Below are 20,524 nucleotides of genomic sequence, written 5' to 3' on the forward strand. Positions count from 1 at the left end.
AAGAAAGCAAACGATGCTGGATCATAGATATAGCATGCCCAGCTGACAACAAGGTATGCGATAAGGAAGAAAGAAAAGTCGATAGATATGACAGGTTAGCTTGGGAGGTTACGCAGTTGTGATCGATGAAAAAGGTGGTAGTAATACCAATAACTGTCGGAGCCCTGGGAACAGTGAGTAAAAATCTTGAGAAGTACATGGAACAAATAGGGGCTGCAATAAGGGTGGAGCACTTGCAGAAAACATCACTACTTGGAACCGCTCGAATACTCCGGATGGTACTCGAAAAATAAGGGGTGTTACCTTATTTCACTGATAGTAAACACCTCCAGCGTTAGAAGCTGTGCAAAGACAATAATAATAATAATGGGAAGCCCCCTTCGGTCATGAATGACCATGGGATTGCACCTAGAAGGCCAGCAGTCGCCCATGCATACCGGCCACCACTCTCTACACCACCAATGTTATCCAAGGGAAAGGCAAGGGCCGATACAGCTTGGCATCAGTGATGTCGCAACTCATTTCTACAACTGAGTAAACTGGAGCAACGTGAAATAAAGTGTCTTGTTCAAGAACACAACACGCAGCCCGGTCCGGGAATCGAACACAACCTAACGATCGTAAGCTCGACGCTCTAACCACTGGGCCATGCGCCTTCACAATAATATCAATAATAATAATAATAATAATAATAGTGGCTCTCATGGCTTCTGATCTTAACTGATTGGAAGTGTTATCATGTACATTGTTTTGTCTTGGTATAAAAGATGGGCTACAGCAAATATTCTGCTCAATACCACAGATTTGCTTGTCAGTTGTTTGACCTTAACCAGTTGAGCATGTCCCTTAGTGACTGACGATATGTGCATCTCTGATCACGAGCAGAAGTAGTGGGGGAGCATCACAGCCATGTGTTGAGAGGGATTCTTTGGGGTTTGAATAGTTCACCTCTGGAAACATGGGTGGTTCTTTCAACATCCTTAAACAACCCTTATTCAGGGACCGTTTGAGCGGGATGGGCTACTCAACCTGAAGAAAATTCTAACTGGGCCCCACCTGCAAGGTCATGTGCTGTTTATCTTGATATGAGATCACCATGTCGCGCACATATGGTTGTGATGCATGTGCCTGGTGTACCTTTATCAGACGGGTAGTCATGATGGGTTTTTGAGCTTCGTATATTTTACCCCAGTGTCACTTTGATGGCATGAACTGTTCTCTCACTCAATAATAATAATAATAATAATAATAATAATAATAATAATAATAATAATAATAATAATAATAATAATCCTTTTGTATTAAAGGCATAAGGAATGAAATTTGGAGTAGGGGGTCTAGTCGGTTATATCGACCCTGAAAGGCTAACAGGCAAAGTCGACCTGATGCACTGATGCAGTACCAGGCACTGACCCTCATGGCCTCTGATCTTAACTGATTGGAAATATCATGTACATGCTTTGTCTTGGTATAAAAGATGGGCTGCAGTAAATATTCTGCTCAATGTCATAGATTTGTTTGTCAGTTGTTTGACCTTAACCAGTTGAGCATGTCCCTTGGTGGCTGACGACATGTGCCGCTTTGATCATGAGCAGACGTAGTGGAGGAGGGTCAAAGCCATGTGTTGAGGGGAATTCTTTGGGCGTTTGAATAATTCACCTGTGGAAACATGGGTATTTCATTCTACATCCTTAAACAAACCTTTTTCAGGGAGCTTTTGAGCGAGATGAGATACTTGATCTGAAGAAAATTCTAACTGGACTCCACGTGCAAGGTCATGCACTGTTTATCTTGATGTGAAATTACCATGTCTTGCATATATGCTTGTGATGCATGGGCCTGGTGTACCATTATCAGCCGGCTAGTCATAATGGGTATACTGGGCTTCGTATATTTGTACCGCAGTGTCACTTCGATGGCATGCACTGCTCTCTCACTCACTCAATAATAATAATAATAATAATAATAATAATGATAATAATAATAATAATAATAATAATAATAATAATAATAATAATAATAATAATAATGATGATGATGATGATAATAATAATAGGGGCTGCAATAAGGGTGGAGCTTTTGCAGAAAACAGTACTAATTGGAATCGCTCGAAGCACTTGGAAGGTGCTCGAAAAATAAGGGGTGTTACCTTAGTTCACTAGTAGTGAACAGCTGACACCGTAGTACATCTCCAGCGTTAGAAGCTGTGCAAAGGCGATAATAATAATAATAATAATAATAATAATAATAATAATAATAATAATAATAATAATAACAATGATAATAATAATCCCAGTAATTGTAGAGGCACTGGGAGTGTTGTAATGAGGTTTGAGAGATTTGCTGGAAAAGTTGGGATTGACGTGAGGGTAGAACATGCTCAGAAAACTGTTCTTTTGGGGACAGCTAGGATCATGAGATTGGTACTTGGCTGTTAAATATCATGAAAAGATACCCTGTGAGACTTTTGGCAACACGTTGCTGTCTGCTCTTACAAAATTAATTCGAGCAAGTGAAATTGAGAGGTCTGAAAAGTGAAGTGGAAATAATACTAAAATAATGGACAAACTCCCAAAACACTGCTGTAAATGCTATTCATCAAGACAGATTGAAGTAAAAGGAACAGGAAAACTATTTGAAGAAAACTGGAAAATAAAGAGACCAGTGTCTGCTCAAAGGTGTATGATACTGCAACAGTAAGTCGTAAAATGATGAAGATGCTTTTAGCATGATAGAGCTAGTGTTAGCATGTAGAAGGTAGTCTGGTGAAATGAGAATTATTTCAGTTAAATGTAGATGCCTCTCTTTCATTAACATTCGATAAAAAAAATTTAACTAGTCCAGGGGCTAGTCCAGGGACGGTAAATTGGAATCTAAGCAGCTAAAGCTCGTCTTGTCAGTGAGTTATTAGTGGTGGCCGAAATCTCAAGCCACCCTTTTTAAGCTTTCAGCTTACTCTTTCTACTGCTAGCCCCTCCTCAGAGCAGCGGCCCTCCTCTATTTCCGGTCCCTCCATGGCAATAAGGTATGTTTCTGCATGTGCACATGTGAAGGCAGGTGTTACTGTATATGACAGGGAAGACAAAGTACCAATGGGTGGTGAGTGAACAAAGCATTGTAGAACGCGGGCGAGTGGTGAATGGATGATCCAATACGTGGGCGGCGAGCTGGCAGAATCGTTAGCATGCCGGGCGAAATGCTTAGTGGTATTTCGTCTGCCGCTATGTTCTGAGTTCAAATCCCGCCGAGGTCGACTTTGCCTTTCATCCTTTCGGGGTCGATTAAAAAAGTACCAGTTACGCACTGGGATCGATATAATCGACTTAATCCGTTTGTCTGTCCTTGTTCGTCCCCTCTGTGTGTAGCCCCTGGTGGGCAGTAAAGAAACAGAATGGATGATGCAGTATGTGAATATATAAGTAAAGAAGGTGGGTAGTGTAGAAAGTGCGTGTGTGGATGTGTGTGTGTGTGTGTGTGTGTGTGTGTGTGTGTGTGTGTGTGTGTGAGAGAGAGAGAGAGAGAGAGAGAGAGAGAGCTTGTGTGTTAGTGCTGTACATAATTGTATTTGTGGGAAAAGGATGAACTGCCGAATTTAGAGGGAAACAAGTGGGTTGTTAAGACCGGCTGAGAAAGTTGTATTTGCGTGAGAACAAAATATTAGTTGTAACTCTGTGGAACCTACCAGGACGTTTCTGCCTATCCAAAGGAAATTTAGCAAAGTACATCCGACTAAATTCTCTGTTTCAAATGACAAAAACCCAAGAAAGAATAAAAGAATAGATTCACAACAGAAGGTAGTATGTGTCTAAACAAAAAGTTATCTTACCTTTGCTGCATCCCATGCCATATAATAAGATCCATTCTCTAAAATTTCGAACAAACTAGCAACGAAAATGACTATCATAACTAGAGGTGCTAGATAACGCCACATAAACATCCAAAAGTAACTGGGACGTATTCCAACCATCATTTCTACGTCATCACTAAACCTGAAAAAAAATTATTTTAATTATTTTCATAATTCATGGCAACCATTAACCAAATTTTACAAAGTTCATTTCATATACTTTTAAAAAATACATCCACATATACGTTCATATACCCAGACGCCCAGACACACAGACACACACATATATACACACATACATACCGTCAGTAGTTCATATATCCGAAAAAGAGGCACTCTAAAATATTAGAGCAGTGGTAAGTAGCTTGCTTACCAACCACATGGTTCCGGGTTCAGTCCCACTGCCTGGCACCTTGGGCAAGTGTCTTCTACTATAGCCTCAAGGCCGACCAAAGCCTTATGAGTGGATTTGGTAGACGGAAACTCAAAGAAACCCGTCGTATATATGTATGTATATGTTTATGTGCTTGTGTTTGTCCCCCTAGCATTGCTTGACAACCGATGCTGGTGTGTTTACGTCCCCGTAACTTAGCGGTTCGGCAAATGAGACCGATAGAATAAGTACTGGGCTTACAAAAAATAAGTTCCGGGGTCGATTTGCTCGACTAAAGGTGGTGCTCCAGCATGGCCACAGTCAAATGACTGAAACAAGTAAAAGAGTAAAGGAGAGAGAGAGAGAGAGAGAGAGAGAGAGAGAGAGAGAGAGAGAGAGAAATATGGATACATATATAGGGATACACATACATTTTTGGATATGTATATGAAATTTTGCATGAATGTATATATAATGGACATAAGATATTTTCAAAGATGTTCCTGGATTTTAAAGGAGTCATACTTACTGTTTCAGTCCGTATATGTATGAAACTGCGATTACTTCAAGGAAGGCAATGACTAGAAGAGGGATATTTGCACAATACATGTCGAACAGGTCAAAAACATATGGACCAGTTGACGTTGCAAAGCAAAATGATATTAACATTGACACGAAACATACAACGCCTGAAAAAGAAAAGAAAATTTTAGATAAAGTAAAACATGAAAACGAATCAAAACACTACAAATAGGACAAAGTAGGTTGAGCACGGTATTAGTTTAATGCTCAAGACGGGTACTTAAATGAGGATATATTCCTCGACGTTATGTTTAAAAAGATAAGAAAATGCAAGGAAAGATATAGGGAGAGGAAAGAGCGAGTTAGAGAACAGCTGTATGAATGTGAAAGAAAGTAGATTAATTTATCAAATGAGATTTGAAAATATATATATATATATATATATGAAAGAAGAAAGCAGGGGCAACCAGAAGGCTTAAGAGACAGTGGGGAATGCTGTTCTATGAGGAGGGATCTAGAAGGTATAAAGATGCAGATGCATAGGTGCTTTTGTGTGTGTGATACATTATAAATGAAAAGTTCCTAATTCGAGTATTCTGAGTTATGCCTTTCCTATCTTTCATTTAATACTCAGAGCCTGCTTATTATTGTGAAATATTTGCTGTTTGAATATATTTCTGAAACATCATGCAAAAGTGATGAAGAAACACTTGCTTTAATGCTCTTGTTTTACAAAACCGATACTGCCTTGAATAAAAATTCTTAATTTTTCACTGAAACAAAGGTCACGCCGCATTTTTTATTTAAAGCCGCTGTTTCTCTAATATTGTGCCCTATCAAATATATAATTTTGAGTCCATGAAGATTTCTCTCACACAAGCGCCACAAAAATTTCAACAAAGCCGTAATGCATCTCCTGTCAGAGCTGACAAATGAATTTTTGCGCTTATGAAATTTCATGAAATTGCCATATTTTAGGATAATCTCTGCTGTTTGTTTTAACTATGGCACTGTATATTATCGTCATTGCCTGGCAGTTACCATCTGGTGGGTAGTTCTCTTAAATTCTGAGTTGCAAGATCTTTAATGGCCAGCTGCTTCCATTGCTTTCCCATTCAGCTTTGTAGTATTATAACTTCTGATATAACAATTAAAATTCGTAAAACTGAACTACTAACCTTAACACAGTTAATATTTAATATCTTACTATACTTATGCCTCGGCGGAAAATGGCGATTTATTAAACGAAGGAATTCCCTAAATCACTTCTTAATTCTAGGTTCATTACGGTTACATTAAATGTCATAAACATTTTATCTTTCCAATTTCTGTTTCAACATTTGTCGTTCCCAGTGTTTTTTTAAGGCTTGGAACCTTATCGAAGAACTCACCATTTCAAAGAATCTCGTTATGCTACGCAGCTGCTCTCATGGAAGCTTCTTCATTGGAAGATAATGAAGATATTCGATGTATTTAAAGCAGTAATGGTTTTCTGATTAACATAACGTAATATTCCTAATGATTTGAACAAAAGCTGTTTAAAATTAATTCGGCTTAAATCAGTTTGATTTAATTATGTATCACAGTTATGTAGTTAAACATTTGATGATGAGGTGTATCGTAATTAAATAACCTAGGAACACAAAGTGTGTAGTATATGGGAAATTTATGATTTTTCTGCTTTTATGCTAAGTATGTTACTCTTAAAATCGTTTTGTTCGTTTATGTAAATACTTGTACGTCGGTCCTAATTAGATCTACTGCAATGTAATAACTTGTCGGGGTTTAATGACCATTTATTAATTGCGTTCTTAATGATAAACTCTTTGATATTCATTCATCATTTCTTTATATGTGTGTCTGTGTTTATGTGTGTTTGTATGTACATGCGTGGGTAGAGAGAGAGAGAGAGAGAGAGAGAGAGAGAAGAGAGTAATTGTATTGTGGAACAGCCATTTTATCCATCTAATTATTACGTAAACCATTCAGCTCAATTTTCATTTTATTACTTGATGTTTTAAGCATTTTGTTGCATCATACTTACACAATTCCACTTCAACAATTTAAAATTTTGTTGGTCCCATGCTCATATTGGTCTCATGTCTAACTTTGCTGTTGAACTCAGGAATATAAGTCTGTTGGAATCATCTTTATTAACGTTAACTACTCGAAATCGGTTGTCGTTAGTTACTTCTGAGCCCCGTCTCTTGTTTGTGTAAAGGAGGTGAATGGATGTGCAAGATGAGTTTCAGTTGACTCAGTGTGAATTTAGGCAGGCCAGAAGGATAGAAGCTATTGTAGTAGCGACAAACTACATGAACCAATCAATTGCACAGTTTTCTTTTTTGATTTAAGATGTGATTTAAGATGTTAGAGTGTGTAACCACAATATGATAAAAAACAAAAAAAATCTTCATCCATTTCTGAGAGTATATAGTCTACCATAGATAGCTGTCTACATATATGAACGGAGGTATCTAATCATTCACACTACAATCTTTTCTCCGAAACTGAAGCACTAGAAACCCCAGGAGCTAAGTTGTGAGAGTTAATAGAAACAATCCATTGAAACATATTCAGTAAAGAGACACTAAAAATGTTTAAATGTCAGCCCAATCTTCCACCAGTTACATTCTTTGATAAAGAAATAGAATACGAACTGGATAGTGAAGTCCAAGGTCTCTGTGCCTGAGATACAATCAAGTTGGCTATGACTGTAATCCTTTTATCAAATATCTAAATTCCTGCCATCAGATGGCACGCTTATTCCCTGGGAAAAATTGTGCATATGAGTCAGTAACTTCAATGAATCATCTGGTGTGATTCATTAATATACGAAAACAATTACACAGCAAATCTCATCTCATACGAATAAGTGCACGCACTGGCTCTATAAAAGATGCATTTTGGTACACACACACACGCATACACACACGCGCGCGTACACACACACACACTAATGTTTGTTTTTATGTTCAGTTATGACAAAAATAATTTTACATTAATCAGAGAGCTTACTCTATACTTTTGTTGAGTAAAAATGTATAATTCTTATACGAGAAAGGCGGTGCTCTAGTATGGCCACAGTCAAATGACTGAAACAAATAAAATAAAAAAAATAAATAAAAGAATGTTTTGGATAGAGACTTCGAATTTTCGGCCAACTAAGTCACCTTCGGAATGAATACAGTTAGTCTTGCTTTATATAGTCTCTGATCAATTAAAAATCATCTTTAGGCGTCTGGGTTTGATTGGGGTGGTAAGTTTTTGTGGTCGGTTGTTATGGAAAGGTGTTTTGGAAAAAAAACTTCTATTGATTAAATTGGGGGTGGGTGTTATGTTATTGTTCAGAATTTATCCATGCGTGTAGAACTTTGTAAACAAACATGCACGTGTTTATCTCTTGTCAGGTAGGCACAAGATGTGATAGTAGTTTCGTTGCTTTTGAATTTAATCCATCCTTTTGATTAGACTATATATATATATATGCTAGCTGATGTACCTGGCAATTCCATGAATTTTGGAGAGTATATCAGCCGAAACGTTGTGTTAACAACAAACAAAATGAGGACAAATATCGGTCAAATGTAAATAATATATGTATGTATGAATCTATATGTGTATGTATATATCGTTATATGCAAGAGAAGCAAGTTTTAACTTCAAATGCTTTCTCTCTCACTCGTGTGTGTGTATTCATGTGTATACTTGTATGTACCTTCTATGTATGTATGTATGTATGTATGTATGTATGTATGTATGTATGTATTTATGTGTGTATGTATGTATGTATGTACGTATGTATGTATATATCTATATCTGTCTATCTATCTATCTATCTATCTATCTATCTATCTATCTATCTATCTATATATATATATATATATATATATATATATACATATATATACATATATATATACATATATATATATATATATATATATATATATATATATATATATATATATATATATATATATATATATATATATATATATATATATATATATATATATATATATATATACGTATATACGTAGGTATACATGTATGCCTAGAATGCAATTAAAATCAATTTGAAAAATATATTTGAAAACAACAATTCTAAAATGACTGAAAATATCTCTCTTCTGATTCTGATCGCTTACGTTATTGGAATAAATCCTTTTAAAACTATAAATACTTGTTCTCCGATTCAGAACAACTTATCAATGGGAAATGTGTTGGAAATCATTCTGTCTTAATCCACAAATACACTCTAGAGAAAGATCTATTTACAGTTCTTTGTCATTGATGTCATGATCTCATTAATTATGATTGGAAAACACAGGTATAATAGATAGGAAATTTGTTGGGAATTATTTTCATTCAAAATCAAATGTATGCAGGAAGAAAATGTTGAAATGATTTGTTGTAAACATTCTATGAATTGAAGTAAAAAAATGGGTAGTTGATATGAAATTTGGAACAAAATATCATTATTTATGTGTAAATTTTAATTTTATTTTAATCAAGATATTATTATTATTATAATATTTACTGGTATTCTCTGGACAGCATCAATTACCTATTTCAAGAGAATTGACCACAGAAAATAACATTCGTACGAAAATATTCACCTTACGTTACTTCAACAAACCTAAACTTAGACGCTTTCTCAATTTATACACGCAAGGAAATTAGAGCACTTTAGAACCTTGGTCTTAGAGACAGCAGTTATATTGCTTCACTGAAAGCCTCAAAGATCTCTAGCGGTTATGTTTCTCACTTGGATGGTGTTGATTGTTGTTTAATCCCAGGTCAACCTTGATTAAACTGACTTGATAATTAAAGTTGTCATGAACGAGAGCAAGCCCTCTTTTTATTTCTAGGAATACATTTTTGAGACAGTAAAGCGTAATTTCCTAGAGATTTGGCTGCTTTTGTTATACGTTTAAAAAAAAAAGTGTCAAAATTTGTTGAAAGTAAGAAAACTGTGTGGAAGTGTTTGTTAGGTGGGTTTAAATAACAAATGAGAGATATGATAAAGATACGAGTTTACGAAGGGGTGCTGAAAAGTTCCTGGCTTTGGGTAAAAGAAAATCAGTTAAATATGATTTCATTCAACAGATTCCACTCTCAGATTCACAGCGGTCCTCAGTTTGTCTAAATCCTGTAAAAAAAAATCGGAGGTTTGGACCACCAATCAGGCTTTTGGCGATGTTCTTAAAACCAAGAACTTTTCAATAGCCCCTCGTATATGATATGTCAGTCTTAATACAAAAATATGTAATGTATTAAAAATTATAATATATATCGGCAAACAGAAAGTGAGTGGCATATTTAGATACTTAGATTAAACATTGACTGTCGTTCACGTGTCTTTTAGTAAGAGGAATTCAGCATCATCTTTGAAATATTAGAAGGGTGATATTCCTTAACATAAATAGTTAATACAGCTATATTAGCTATTATTTCATAGCTGAGTACAGTGTTATATTATTGCTAAAACCGCACCCTGTAAGAATAATGGTAAACCACAACTTGCATACGGAAGAAACCACCCTACAAGAAAGCATAACTTGTTACAGAATACAAAAATATATATTATCTGTATTTATATATGACTTAAATCCCCGGCACTGCACTGTATCCTTAAGCAAGACTACTTTACTTCACGTTCTCACAGTCCACTCAGCGGGTAAAAATGAGTAGTATTCGTATTTCAAATATGTATATGTATATGCGTAAACATGCATACTTTATGACAAAATATTCAACAAGAACAGAGCGCACAAGGCTGAACACTGATCTGCTGATTTGATTCTTCTCTCAAGAATATACTGACTTACCACAAACAACTTCTTTTCTGATTGCAGGAAACAATAACATATCATTTATAGATGTAATGGCACCTTCAAGAGTACCAAACATTGTGTCCAATCCAAGTGTGAGCAGCATGAGGAAGAAGAGAACGGCCCACAATGGGGCAACAGGAAACTGATCGATTGCTTCTGTGAAGGCAATGAATGCTAGTCCGGTCCCGGAGGCTGACTGAAATATCAAGCGTAAAGAAATAATTAGTTTAATATATAAAGTTATTCCAAACATGAAAACACAAAGAGATAACACACAACAACGCGAGAACGTAGAACAAGGAAAGGAAAGAAAGAAGGAGGATTGAATGTTTCGAGCGGAGCTCTTCGTCAGAAACATAGGAAAAAGAAAGATCCAAGGAAAGGAAGACAGAGGGAAAAAATCGCCAACGATACAAACGTGGTCACAATATATGCGTGTGTTAAGGCGGCGAGCTGGCAGAAACGTTAGCACGCCGCGCGAAATGCGTAGCCGTATTTCGCCTGCCGCTACGTTTTGGGTTCAAATTCCGCCGAGGTCGACTTTGCCTTTCATCCTTTCGGGGTCGATAAATTAAGTACCAGTTACGCACTGGGGTCGATATAATCGACTTAATCCGTTTGTCTGTCCTTGTTTGTCCCCTCTGTGTTTAGCCCCTTGTGGGTAGTAAAGATATAAATATATGCGTGTGTAATTATATGTTGTTAATGCTGATGTTGTTTAGCTAAATGACAAATTGTTTGAAGGAGACACGTGATCTAAGTTTAGAAAACTTAGTTCACGTGTCTCCTAATAATCATTTCGTCTGCTTTCTTTATTAGAAACTATTTATGATGGTCCCTGTTACATATTAATGTAGGTGCATTACATACCTAATTAGAAATACTTATGCAGCTAGGAAAAGATGAGTAGTTCAGCGATTGATTTTATTTCAAATATCTAGGCATTTATGAGTAACAAACTAAAAAACGAAGGCTGCACAACATTATTTATGGAAGGTTTAGCTACATGCTATTTATAACAGATTGAGTGAATATACACCTATTTCTTTACTACCCACAAGGGGCTAAACTCAGAGAGGACAAACAAGGACAGACAAACGGATTAAGTCGTTTATATCGACCCAAGTGCGTAACTGGTACTTAATTTATCGACCCCGAAAGGATGAAAGGCAAAGTCTACCTCGGCGGAATTTGAACTCAGAACGTAGCGGCAGACGAAATACCTATTTCTTTACTACCCACAAAGGGCTAAACACAGAGAAGACAAACAAGGATAGACAGACAGATTAAGTCGATTATATCGACCCCAGTGCGTAACTGGTACTTATTTAATCGAACCCGAAAGGATGAAAGGCAAAGTCGACCTCGGCGGAATTTGAAGTCAGAACGTAGCAGCAGACGAGCTACCACCAAGCATTTCGTCCGGCGTGCTAACGCTTCTGCCAGCTCACCGACTTTTGAGTGAATATATACAGGCTCACTCGATGAATTGAGTATTTGAATGTAAATATACAACCTTAAATACACATATTGATAGAAATGAATTCATAAGGTTTATAAAGGAGAATGAAACTTTCATATGTATTTAAAATATATCTCTCTTAATCTTGGTTGACTAAATGAGCCGGAGTGTACCTCAAATTAGTTAACCTCAGCCTTCATGATTACATCTTTTCAACATTCAGGTGACGAGAGTAATGTAATCGCTTATATATAACACATATATTTGTATAGCATTTTTGCCAAAATGGGAAGCTATTACTAGGAAATAGTAGTAGTAGTAGTAGTAGTAGTAGTAGTAGTAGTAGTAGTAGTAGTTATCAGAATTGATTGGTGTACGCGCGCACACATACACACATATGTATGTGTTCAGCTCTTTTGGAGAAAACCCAGCATCTCTTATTTGCTTTTATGCAAATCTATAGTCTGGATATAACAGCTGTAGGTTTCTCATGAAATGTTCTTTCCCCCGATTTTTGACGTGACATTTACACCCAGCAGCAGGCACTTGATCTACATAACAGTGCATGACATTTGCTCCCTGTCTTATAGAAAAGTATTTATAGCACTTACACAAGACAACTGCTTTTTACTGGAATGTTCCACTAGTATCTTTTATCTTTGAATATATAGATGCATTTTGCTTCTGGTGTACCTCTGGTATGACAGACCGGGGCAATCCTTCCTGCGTATAGCACAGTAGATAGTTTTAGCGACAATGTCATGTCTCATGGAAATGTGGTATCATGCAGATATTCTGGAGCAGCTACTGACGATAAGAATGAAACTTTCCTCACCGCTATGGTACAATCGACATTTTCTAGCCTGCTATGTGAGTTGTGATGTATTTATTGCAAGTTTTAAATAGAATAAAATCTTTTGGTACAAGTCATTCCATCAAATATTTCTTTTTGTTGTGTTAGTCAGTTCACTGCGGCCATGCCGGAGCACCGCCTAGAAAAATTTCAGTCGAAGGTATCGCCCCCAGTAAATTTTGTTTTCATTTTTTAAGTCTGGTATTTATACTATTGGTCTCTTATGCCAAACCGCTAAGTTACAGACATACATATACATATCGATTTTATAAACTTATATATACGACGAGCTTCTTTCAGTTTCCATCTTCCAGATCCCCTTATAAAGCTTTGGTCAGCCTGAGACTATAGTAGAAGACACTTGCCCAATGTGCCACGCAGTGGGACTGAACCCGGAACCATGTGGCTGAGAAGTGAGCTTCTTACCACACAACTACTCCTGCGCCTGTAACAAGATAGGCAATACTAACCAATGAATATTAGTAAAAAATTGTAATAATCGAAATGAAATAGTGATGTAATTAACAATAATTTTGATAATCATAATAATTATTTTGGAAATCATAATCATCGTTTGCTCATCGCTAAAAAAATGAAATAGGAAAGATACCTCTGTCATTAGCTTTTCAAAATCACATTCCTTTTCTACTGTGGTGTTAGGATTCTTTGTGTGATTTGTGCTGCCAAATTTCTCAAGGCATTTCTCGTATGCCATTGTTGCTTTGAAACCTAAAAGACACGTATTGGAATACATCATTTTCTGCAGTTAAACAAAATTTTATGTGCCAAAAGCAGTTTCCAAAGAATACTGTTCTACGACAAACAAACATTGAGGATGCTTAAATTTATCGATTTCATACAACTTTTATGATATCAAAGAAATTCAATTACGTCTTCGATTCCACATATCTGTATCTGTATGTATGTATGTATGTATGTGTGTATGTATGTATGTATGTATGTATGTATGTATGTATGTATGTATGTATGTATGTATGTATGTATGCATGTGTGTCATTATTCAGTTAATTTCAAGATTTCTTGCTAATAGAGAAAGAACCAGTTTCTAACCTAGATCCAAGGTTTCTTCATTGGAATTTCAACATCAATAACAGGCCATTTTTGTATGTATGTATGTATGCATGTATGTATGTATGTATGTATGTATGTATGTATGTATGTATGTATGTATGTATGTATGTCAGGTCACTTTCGAGTACTACTGGTAACATGTAACCCAGTACAACCTGTTGCATGGTCGGGTCATCGGCGACTAAACCGGCAAACCCACCAAGCTTGCTTGGTGAGGAGGGTGTTTATTGGACACCCTGCGGGATGAAAAACAAAACCTGTCAAAGGGCGGAAGAACTCTTGAGAGTCAACGGCCATCCAATAAATGTCTTAAGGCTGTATCATGCGCGGGAACATAGAAATAATCGGACTGAATACCCGATCGCGCGGTTAAACCATTGGGAGTGAAGGACTCCTAGCCTTTGTTAGAGCATCCTTCTAGGAGAAGGTTACTCAGGTAACTGGGATAACTCCGACATAAAACCTGCGGCTCAGTGGTTACCGATGATGTTGACTTGTTCTTCTTTTCGGATCATGGCTGCTGTTGCTTAGAGAGTGGGATTGACTCAGTGCACAGCCTTTCCTCACTTTAAAAAAATCTTCTTGCACAGGCATTGCACGATAACAACATTGATTAAGCTTCGTGCAATGGCCATACTCGATAACGAGGGGGCAGCCACCATGTATGTATGTATGTATGTATGTATGTATGTATGTATGTGTGTATGTATGTATGTATGTATGTATGTATGTATGTATGTATGTATGTATGTATGTATGTATGTATGTACGTACGTATGTATGTATGTATGTATGTATGTATGTATGTATGTATGTATGTATGTATGTATGTTTGTATGTATGTATGCATGTATATATGTATGTATGTATGTATGTATGTATGTACGTATGTATGCATGTATATATGTATGTATGTATGAACGTGTGTATGTATGTGCCGATTTGTATATTTTATGTATGTATTCTCAAGCATATTGTTACATATCTAGACATGTTCATATATATTTAAATGATAAACTTCTCGAAAGTTTTACAGATTTTTACAGTTACAGTGATGGATCTGTAGTCTTCGAATTAGCTTTCTCCTGTCTGGTTTTGAGAAGCCTAATTTCTCAAGATTGGTATTTAGGCAGTGTGTTACACATTCCAGGGTCTAATCTGGATAGAGTAACTACAGATTTCTCAATTGTTCAACATATGTGTTCTCTTTTTCACTGATCTTCAGCCTTATGTTAACACCGCTGGGCAGCTAATTGCCACAACTATGCACACAGTTTCTCTTCTGTTACCCAAGTCATTATATCAGGTCTGTTGTGCTTACATTTTATTGAGGTCTTCACTGGTACATTCCACCAGTATTCCTTTCTATTATGAGTGGCTATGGCTTCTACCATATTGTGGGGTTTTATTTTTTTGTGTCCTCCGAAGTATCTCATTATAGAGTGTCCTAGCAACAACGTCATGTCTCATCGGTAGATAATACCGTGATGACATTTTGGGACAACCACTTATAATGTGGGTGATATCTTCAGTGTGAACTCCATAAAGTCTGCATCGGTTGTCACATTTTACTGCTTTTCCTGAATTTCTAACCTTTTTGTGCATCAGGTACTTGGTTGATATTTTCTGATCCTGGATTGCAAATGCATACGCTTCAAAGTGGGAGGTAGTAATCAGGCTGTTCGTCCATGATAAACTGCTTTGATGATCGATGTTACTATCATCACAAAGCTTTCTACTAACATATGTATGTATGCATGTTATTGTTCAGTTTTATCTAAATATTTCCTGCCAACAGAGAGAGAGAGCCGGTTTCTAACCTAGATCCAATGCTCCTTCATTGGAATTTCAACATCAACAGCAGGTTATTTTTGTATGTATGTATGTATGTATGTATGTATGTATGTATGTATGTATGTATGTATGTATGTATGTATGCATGTATGTATATGTGCAGATTTGTATGTTTTGTTTTATGTATCTATTGTCATGCATATAGTTGCATATCTAAACTTGCTCATATATATTTAAGTAATAAACTTCTGGGAAGTTTTACAGATTTTTACAGTTCCAGTGATGGATTGAATCTGTAGTCTTCAAATTAGCTTTCTCCTTTCTGGTTTTGAGAAGCCTAATTTCTCAAGATTGGTACTGAGGCAATGTGTTACGTATCCCAGGGCCCCAATAATTACAGGTATAAATATGAACTTGCAATTTGGATAGTGTATTCAGATTTATGTATGTATGTATGTATGTTTGTATGTGTGTGTATATAGGAACGGAGTAGGTAAGGTCTGGGCTACATATGTAACCTTTAATTTAACCAAGATGTCCTTGGCCTGCAGAGTAGCCGGCGGTATACACCTCGCTTGGATCTTCACCACTTCTGAGGTTCCGCCCGCTCTGAAGCATATGTAGCCCGGATCTTTTCTACTCCATTCCGTAACTCTTGTATTCCTTTTCGCACACCCGGCAACCCTAGTCGCTTACCGTGGAATATAAAAAGAACTTTGTTTCAGCTATTTAGTTCTTCGTTAAGTAAAAATCCACAATCCTCCGTCTCAATAAACCACTATTGTCCATGAAAGTTGTTTTTTTTATATTTACTATGGATTCCTTGAAGATAACTTTCGTCCTACATGTCGACCTCTGGATTTTTATATATATGTATATATATATATATAAATATTGTTAGAGATAGAAACAGTGATATATAGGAAGTAGTTATATTTATAAATGTGGGGAAAGTAGACCTGACGTTTGGGAGTGCTTAAACATAATGAGTTTTGGAATGAGATTTTGTATCTTAACAATACCATACGTACCCTCATGAAGCACGTGTAGTCCGTAATATGAACATTTCGGGATTATTAATATAAATAGTAAGTATATTATTTAACATTTTAAGGCTTGGTTGAGTTAATATCGTTTGGAGTCGATGAAGGTGTGGGTATTTCTATCCCTAACAATATTTTGATACATATAAATTGATTATTGAGAGTGATTCAATTTACTATTTTTAATTTGAATGTCTCAATCCTGTGGCACTGGAATTGATATTCCCTAATTATTATAATATATATATATATATATATATATATATATATATATATATATTTCAGCAAAACAATTAAGATTCAAATGAATTCAAATGAATATGGTACTTAACTTAGATGCACCAGAATTCTTTATGGTATTAACCATAAAATTATGTGGGGTGATTATAATCAAGAAAAAAGCAACAAGAATGGCTTGGTAGTTTAGTACAATTGGAACTCACTCCTATAACTTCATACGGATATTTACACTCTCTAAGTTGTTTGGAAAACCTATATGTGATTTAGCTGATGAATACTTGACATTATATTTGCTGTAATATTTGCAGCTTGAAATAAAATGTTTATAGTATGAAACAATTGTACTAAACTACCAATCCATTCTTGTTGCTTTTTTCTTGATTATATATATATATATATATATATATATATATATATATATATATATATATATATATATATATATATATATAAAACACAAATACCCTCCTACCTTCACAAACACCCCCCGAAAACACACCACTTATATCTTTTACTTGTTTCAGTCATTAGACTGTGGTCGTAAGGGGGCACCGACTTGAAGGGTTTTAGTCAAATGAATCGACCCCAATACGTGTTTTTAAACCTAGCACTTTTTCGATCGGTCATTTTAGCAGAACTACTAAGTTACGAGGACTTAAACTAGTACCGGTTGTCAAGCTTTGATGGAGGAAAAACAAACACACACAGATATATATATATTTGTGTACACATATGAGAGTTTCTTTCAGTTTCTGTCTACCAAATATACTCCCAAAGCTTTGGTCGGCTGTAGTTGAAGACACATGCCCAAGGTGACACGTAGCGTGACTGAACAAGGAACCACTTGGCTGGGAAGCAGTCTTCCTACCACATAGCCATGCCTGCTGTATACAGATGTGTGTGTATGTGTGTGTGTGTATGCGTATGTGTGTATGTGCGTGTGAGTGATTACGCATCCATGTGCCTGCGTGTGCTCGTCTATGTTTTTATATATAAATTTTCTTTTATCTTTAATTCAAGAGAGAAAGTCATACTTATGGCCATTTTAAATTCCTTTGGAAATTCATGGGTGTGAGGGAGGAAGGTATTCTCAAGCCAGGGGCCCGAGCCCTAGTGCCTGCAACACAGTTAACCCCACTTAAAAAACCCACAGTGGAATAAAATTGGGCGAGATATTCAGGTTAGCACGCAAGTAAGCCACAGCGGAATTTGAGGCAGAATGAAAGAACGGCAACAAATTCTGTAAAGCATCCGTTGTGGCGCTCTGAGAAATACGATAACCAATCGGCTTGAATTTGAACACTTCCATTATGTAAATTTGCAAACACACATGTAAACAGCCAAGGTATCTGTTTAAACGTTATTTACAAATGGCATTCTGTTTAAACAAAAACTCCATCGAAACTTCATTTTAGTAAATTAACTGAAACAATTCTAAAGAATTCTCATTCCTGCGTTACCAAACCGGGAAGAATATTTTGTTTGTACAAATATTGTCTTGTTGCTGTACGTTATTGCTGTGTAAATATCTTTCATTTCATGGATAAAATTTATCTAAAATGTTTTCATTCATGAGATAAGGATTTTCCCCCATGAAAAACAAATGTGGTTATTTAGTTCCTGATAATTCCCATCCATACTTTATGTAATTTTGTAATCCTTTTTCATTATATATATAAATACAGTACAATTCACTTTAAAGAGGCTTTACACTCAAAAGGCTATACTTTCCGATAAAGATCTTGGTAATAAAATCGTTGTTAGTAGTATTTATGGCAGTAATGAAGATGAGAGTATTGATAATGGCGGTAGTTGTGGTGCTAAAATTGATGGTTTTGAAATGAGTACGCATTGCAGATGTGAAAACATTAACTTATTCTAGATATCAAAATCTGAAGAACATCGCGTTGTCTACACCATTCGCTTCTCTGTTTCCATCAAGTAGTCCTGTGATCAATGACGTTCCAGTTGGGTGTTTCACTTTTTACTAGATGTACGACGTATCGGTCGCTCTCTGACAGGTTTATGGTCGAGCCTGGGTTAGTGGAGACTGCAGTTCTTGGCTAGTCTCCCAGACCATATCTCTGTTTACCATTATCGGGGCGGAGATGGCTATCCGCAAGTGTGAGACCCGAGAGTCTCACACTTGGTGATGGTGGTAGTGGTGTAGGTGGTGGTTCTGGTGGTTTTGGTGGTATTGGGCTTGGTGGATGTAGTAGAAGGGATTGGGGCAATGATAGTTTTAACGATGATAGCATTGACGGCAGCAAATGTGATGAGTATACTGAACTTACCGAGAACTGAGAAAACCACTGTGGCAGTCAATAAGGAAGTGAAGAAGTCGCCGATACTGACCATAAGAGCTTCACTAAGAAAGTTACTGCGGACTGGATTATATGAAGCCAAAGCTACCAAGCATCCGAATGCTAAGCCAAATGAATAGAATATTTGAGTTGCTGCATCTAACCAAACAGCAGGTTCGAATAACTTGTCCCACTGTAAAAGTAATAATAATAATAATAATAATAATAATAATAATAATAATAATAATAATAATAATAGTAATAATGATTTGTTTTATTTGTCACCAGAACGATGGCTGAGTGGGCAATATAAAGACAGACATGAAGAGTGAGGCTTTGCATATAATGAAATGATAAAGAAAAAAATGAGGATAATGATGATTTTGAGACATATTCTTACATAATTTTTCTATTGAAAAACATTTATATAAAATAACTGTTGTAAAATTTTTAAAGATTTGATTACTTTATGTGTGCCTTATTTGAAAATATGCAAATTAGAAAACTTTGAAAATGTAATGAAATTACACTTTTTGAGGCACGCTGAAGCTGAGCAAACATTTCCCAACGCTGCTGAATAGAAATTAGACGTTAAACTATGGTTTCAAGTTTCGACACAAGGCTAGCAACTTTTGTGAGAGAACGTAAGTTGATTACATCGAGTCCAGTAATAGACTGGTACTTATCGACTTTGAAAGGGTGAAAACAAAGTCGACTTCAGCAAAATTTTAATTCAAAATGTAACGAATCGGAATTTGGACATTATATAATGCGAAACTTAATTAAAATGTCGCGTAGAATAGTCTGATCTTAACAACATCAAAAACCATCGTACGATTTGCCCGCATTTCTTCCACAAAAAACTGTTTACGCCGATTCCTCACGCAAGTACAGATTAGAGTGACACGGATGCGTCCATTTGCTATATAGGCACTGTCAGAAAGTGAAGCCTTCTGAAATTAAGCAAATGAGTTATGAGACTCGCAAAAAAACAGACTATTCAACAGCAAGCCCATTTCTATTTGACGAGAATCCATTGCGCAATCTCTCTTTTCTGCTTAACCCGTTACCAAAAACATTAAGTACCGTTGCTTTTGCTTTATTTATTTACTGGTTTGATATTTTGCTTTACTGATTAGTCTGATACATTAAAAA

At 36.1% G+C, this 20,524-nt stretch overlaps 1 protein-coding gene across 4 annotated transcripts in view; it reads right to left on the reverse strand.

Annotated features, from left to right (window-relative positions):
- Positions 1–20,524, reverse strand: part of LOC115217046 (sodium-dependent neutral amino acid transporter B(0)AT3-like) — a 213,656-nt gene that overhangs the window by 14,411 nt on the left and 178,721 nt on the right. For 3 of the 4 annotated variants that reach the window (XR_005000125.1, XM_029786617.2, XM_036504908.1), the window contains exons 6-10: positions 19,361–19,562; positions 13,508–13,626; positions 10,577–10,778; positions 4,750–4,909; positions 3,827–3,989 (exon numbers count right to left, since the gene is read on the reverse strand). Coding sequence is in view for 3 of the 4 variants with exons in the window: in XM_029786617.2 (XP_029642477.1) it covers positions 3,827–3,989; positions 4,750–4,909; positions 10,577–10,778; positions 13,508–13,626; positions 19,361–19,562 (846 nt within the window). In the remaining variant the exon portion in view is untranslated. The remainder of the gene's footprint in view (positions 1–3,826; positions 3,990–4,749; positions 4,910–10,576; positions 10,779–13,507; positions 13,627–19,360; positions 19,563–20,524) is intronic. The other variant, XM_036504913.1, reaches the window with a different exon arrangement.

The sequence above is a fragment of the Octopus sinensis genome, linkage group LG1 (assembly GCF_006345805.1).
Source record: "Octopus sinensis linkage group LG1, ASM634580v1, whole genome shotgun sequence".
Classification (NCBI taxonomy): Eukaryota; Metazoa; Mollusca; class Cephalopoda; order Octopoda; family Octopodidae; genus Octopus; species Octopus sinensis.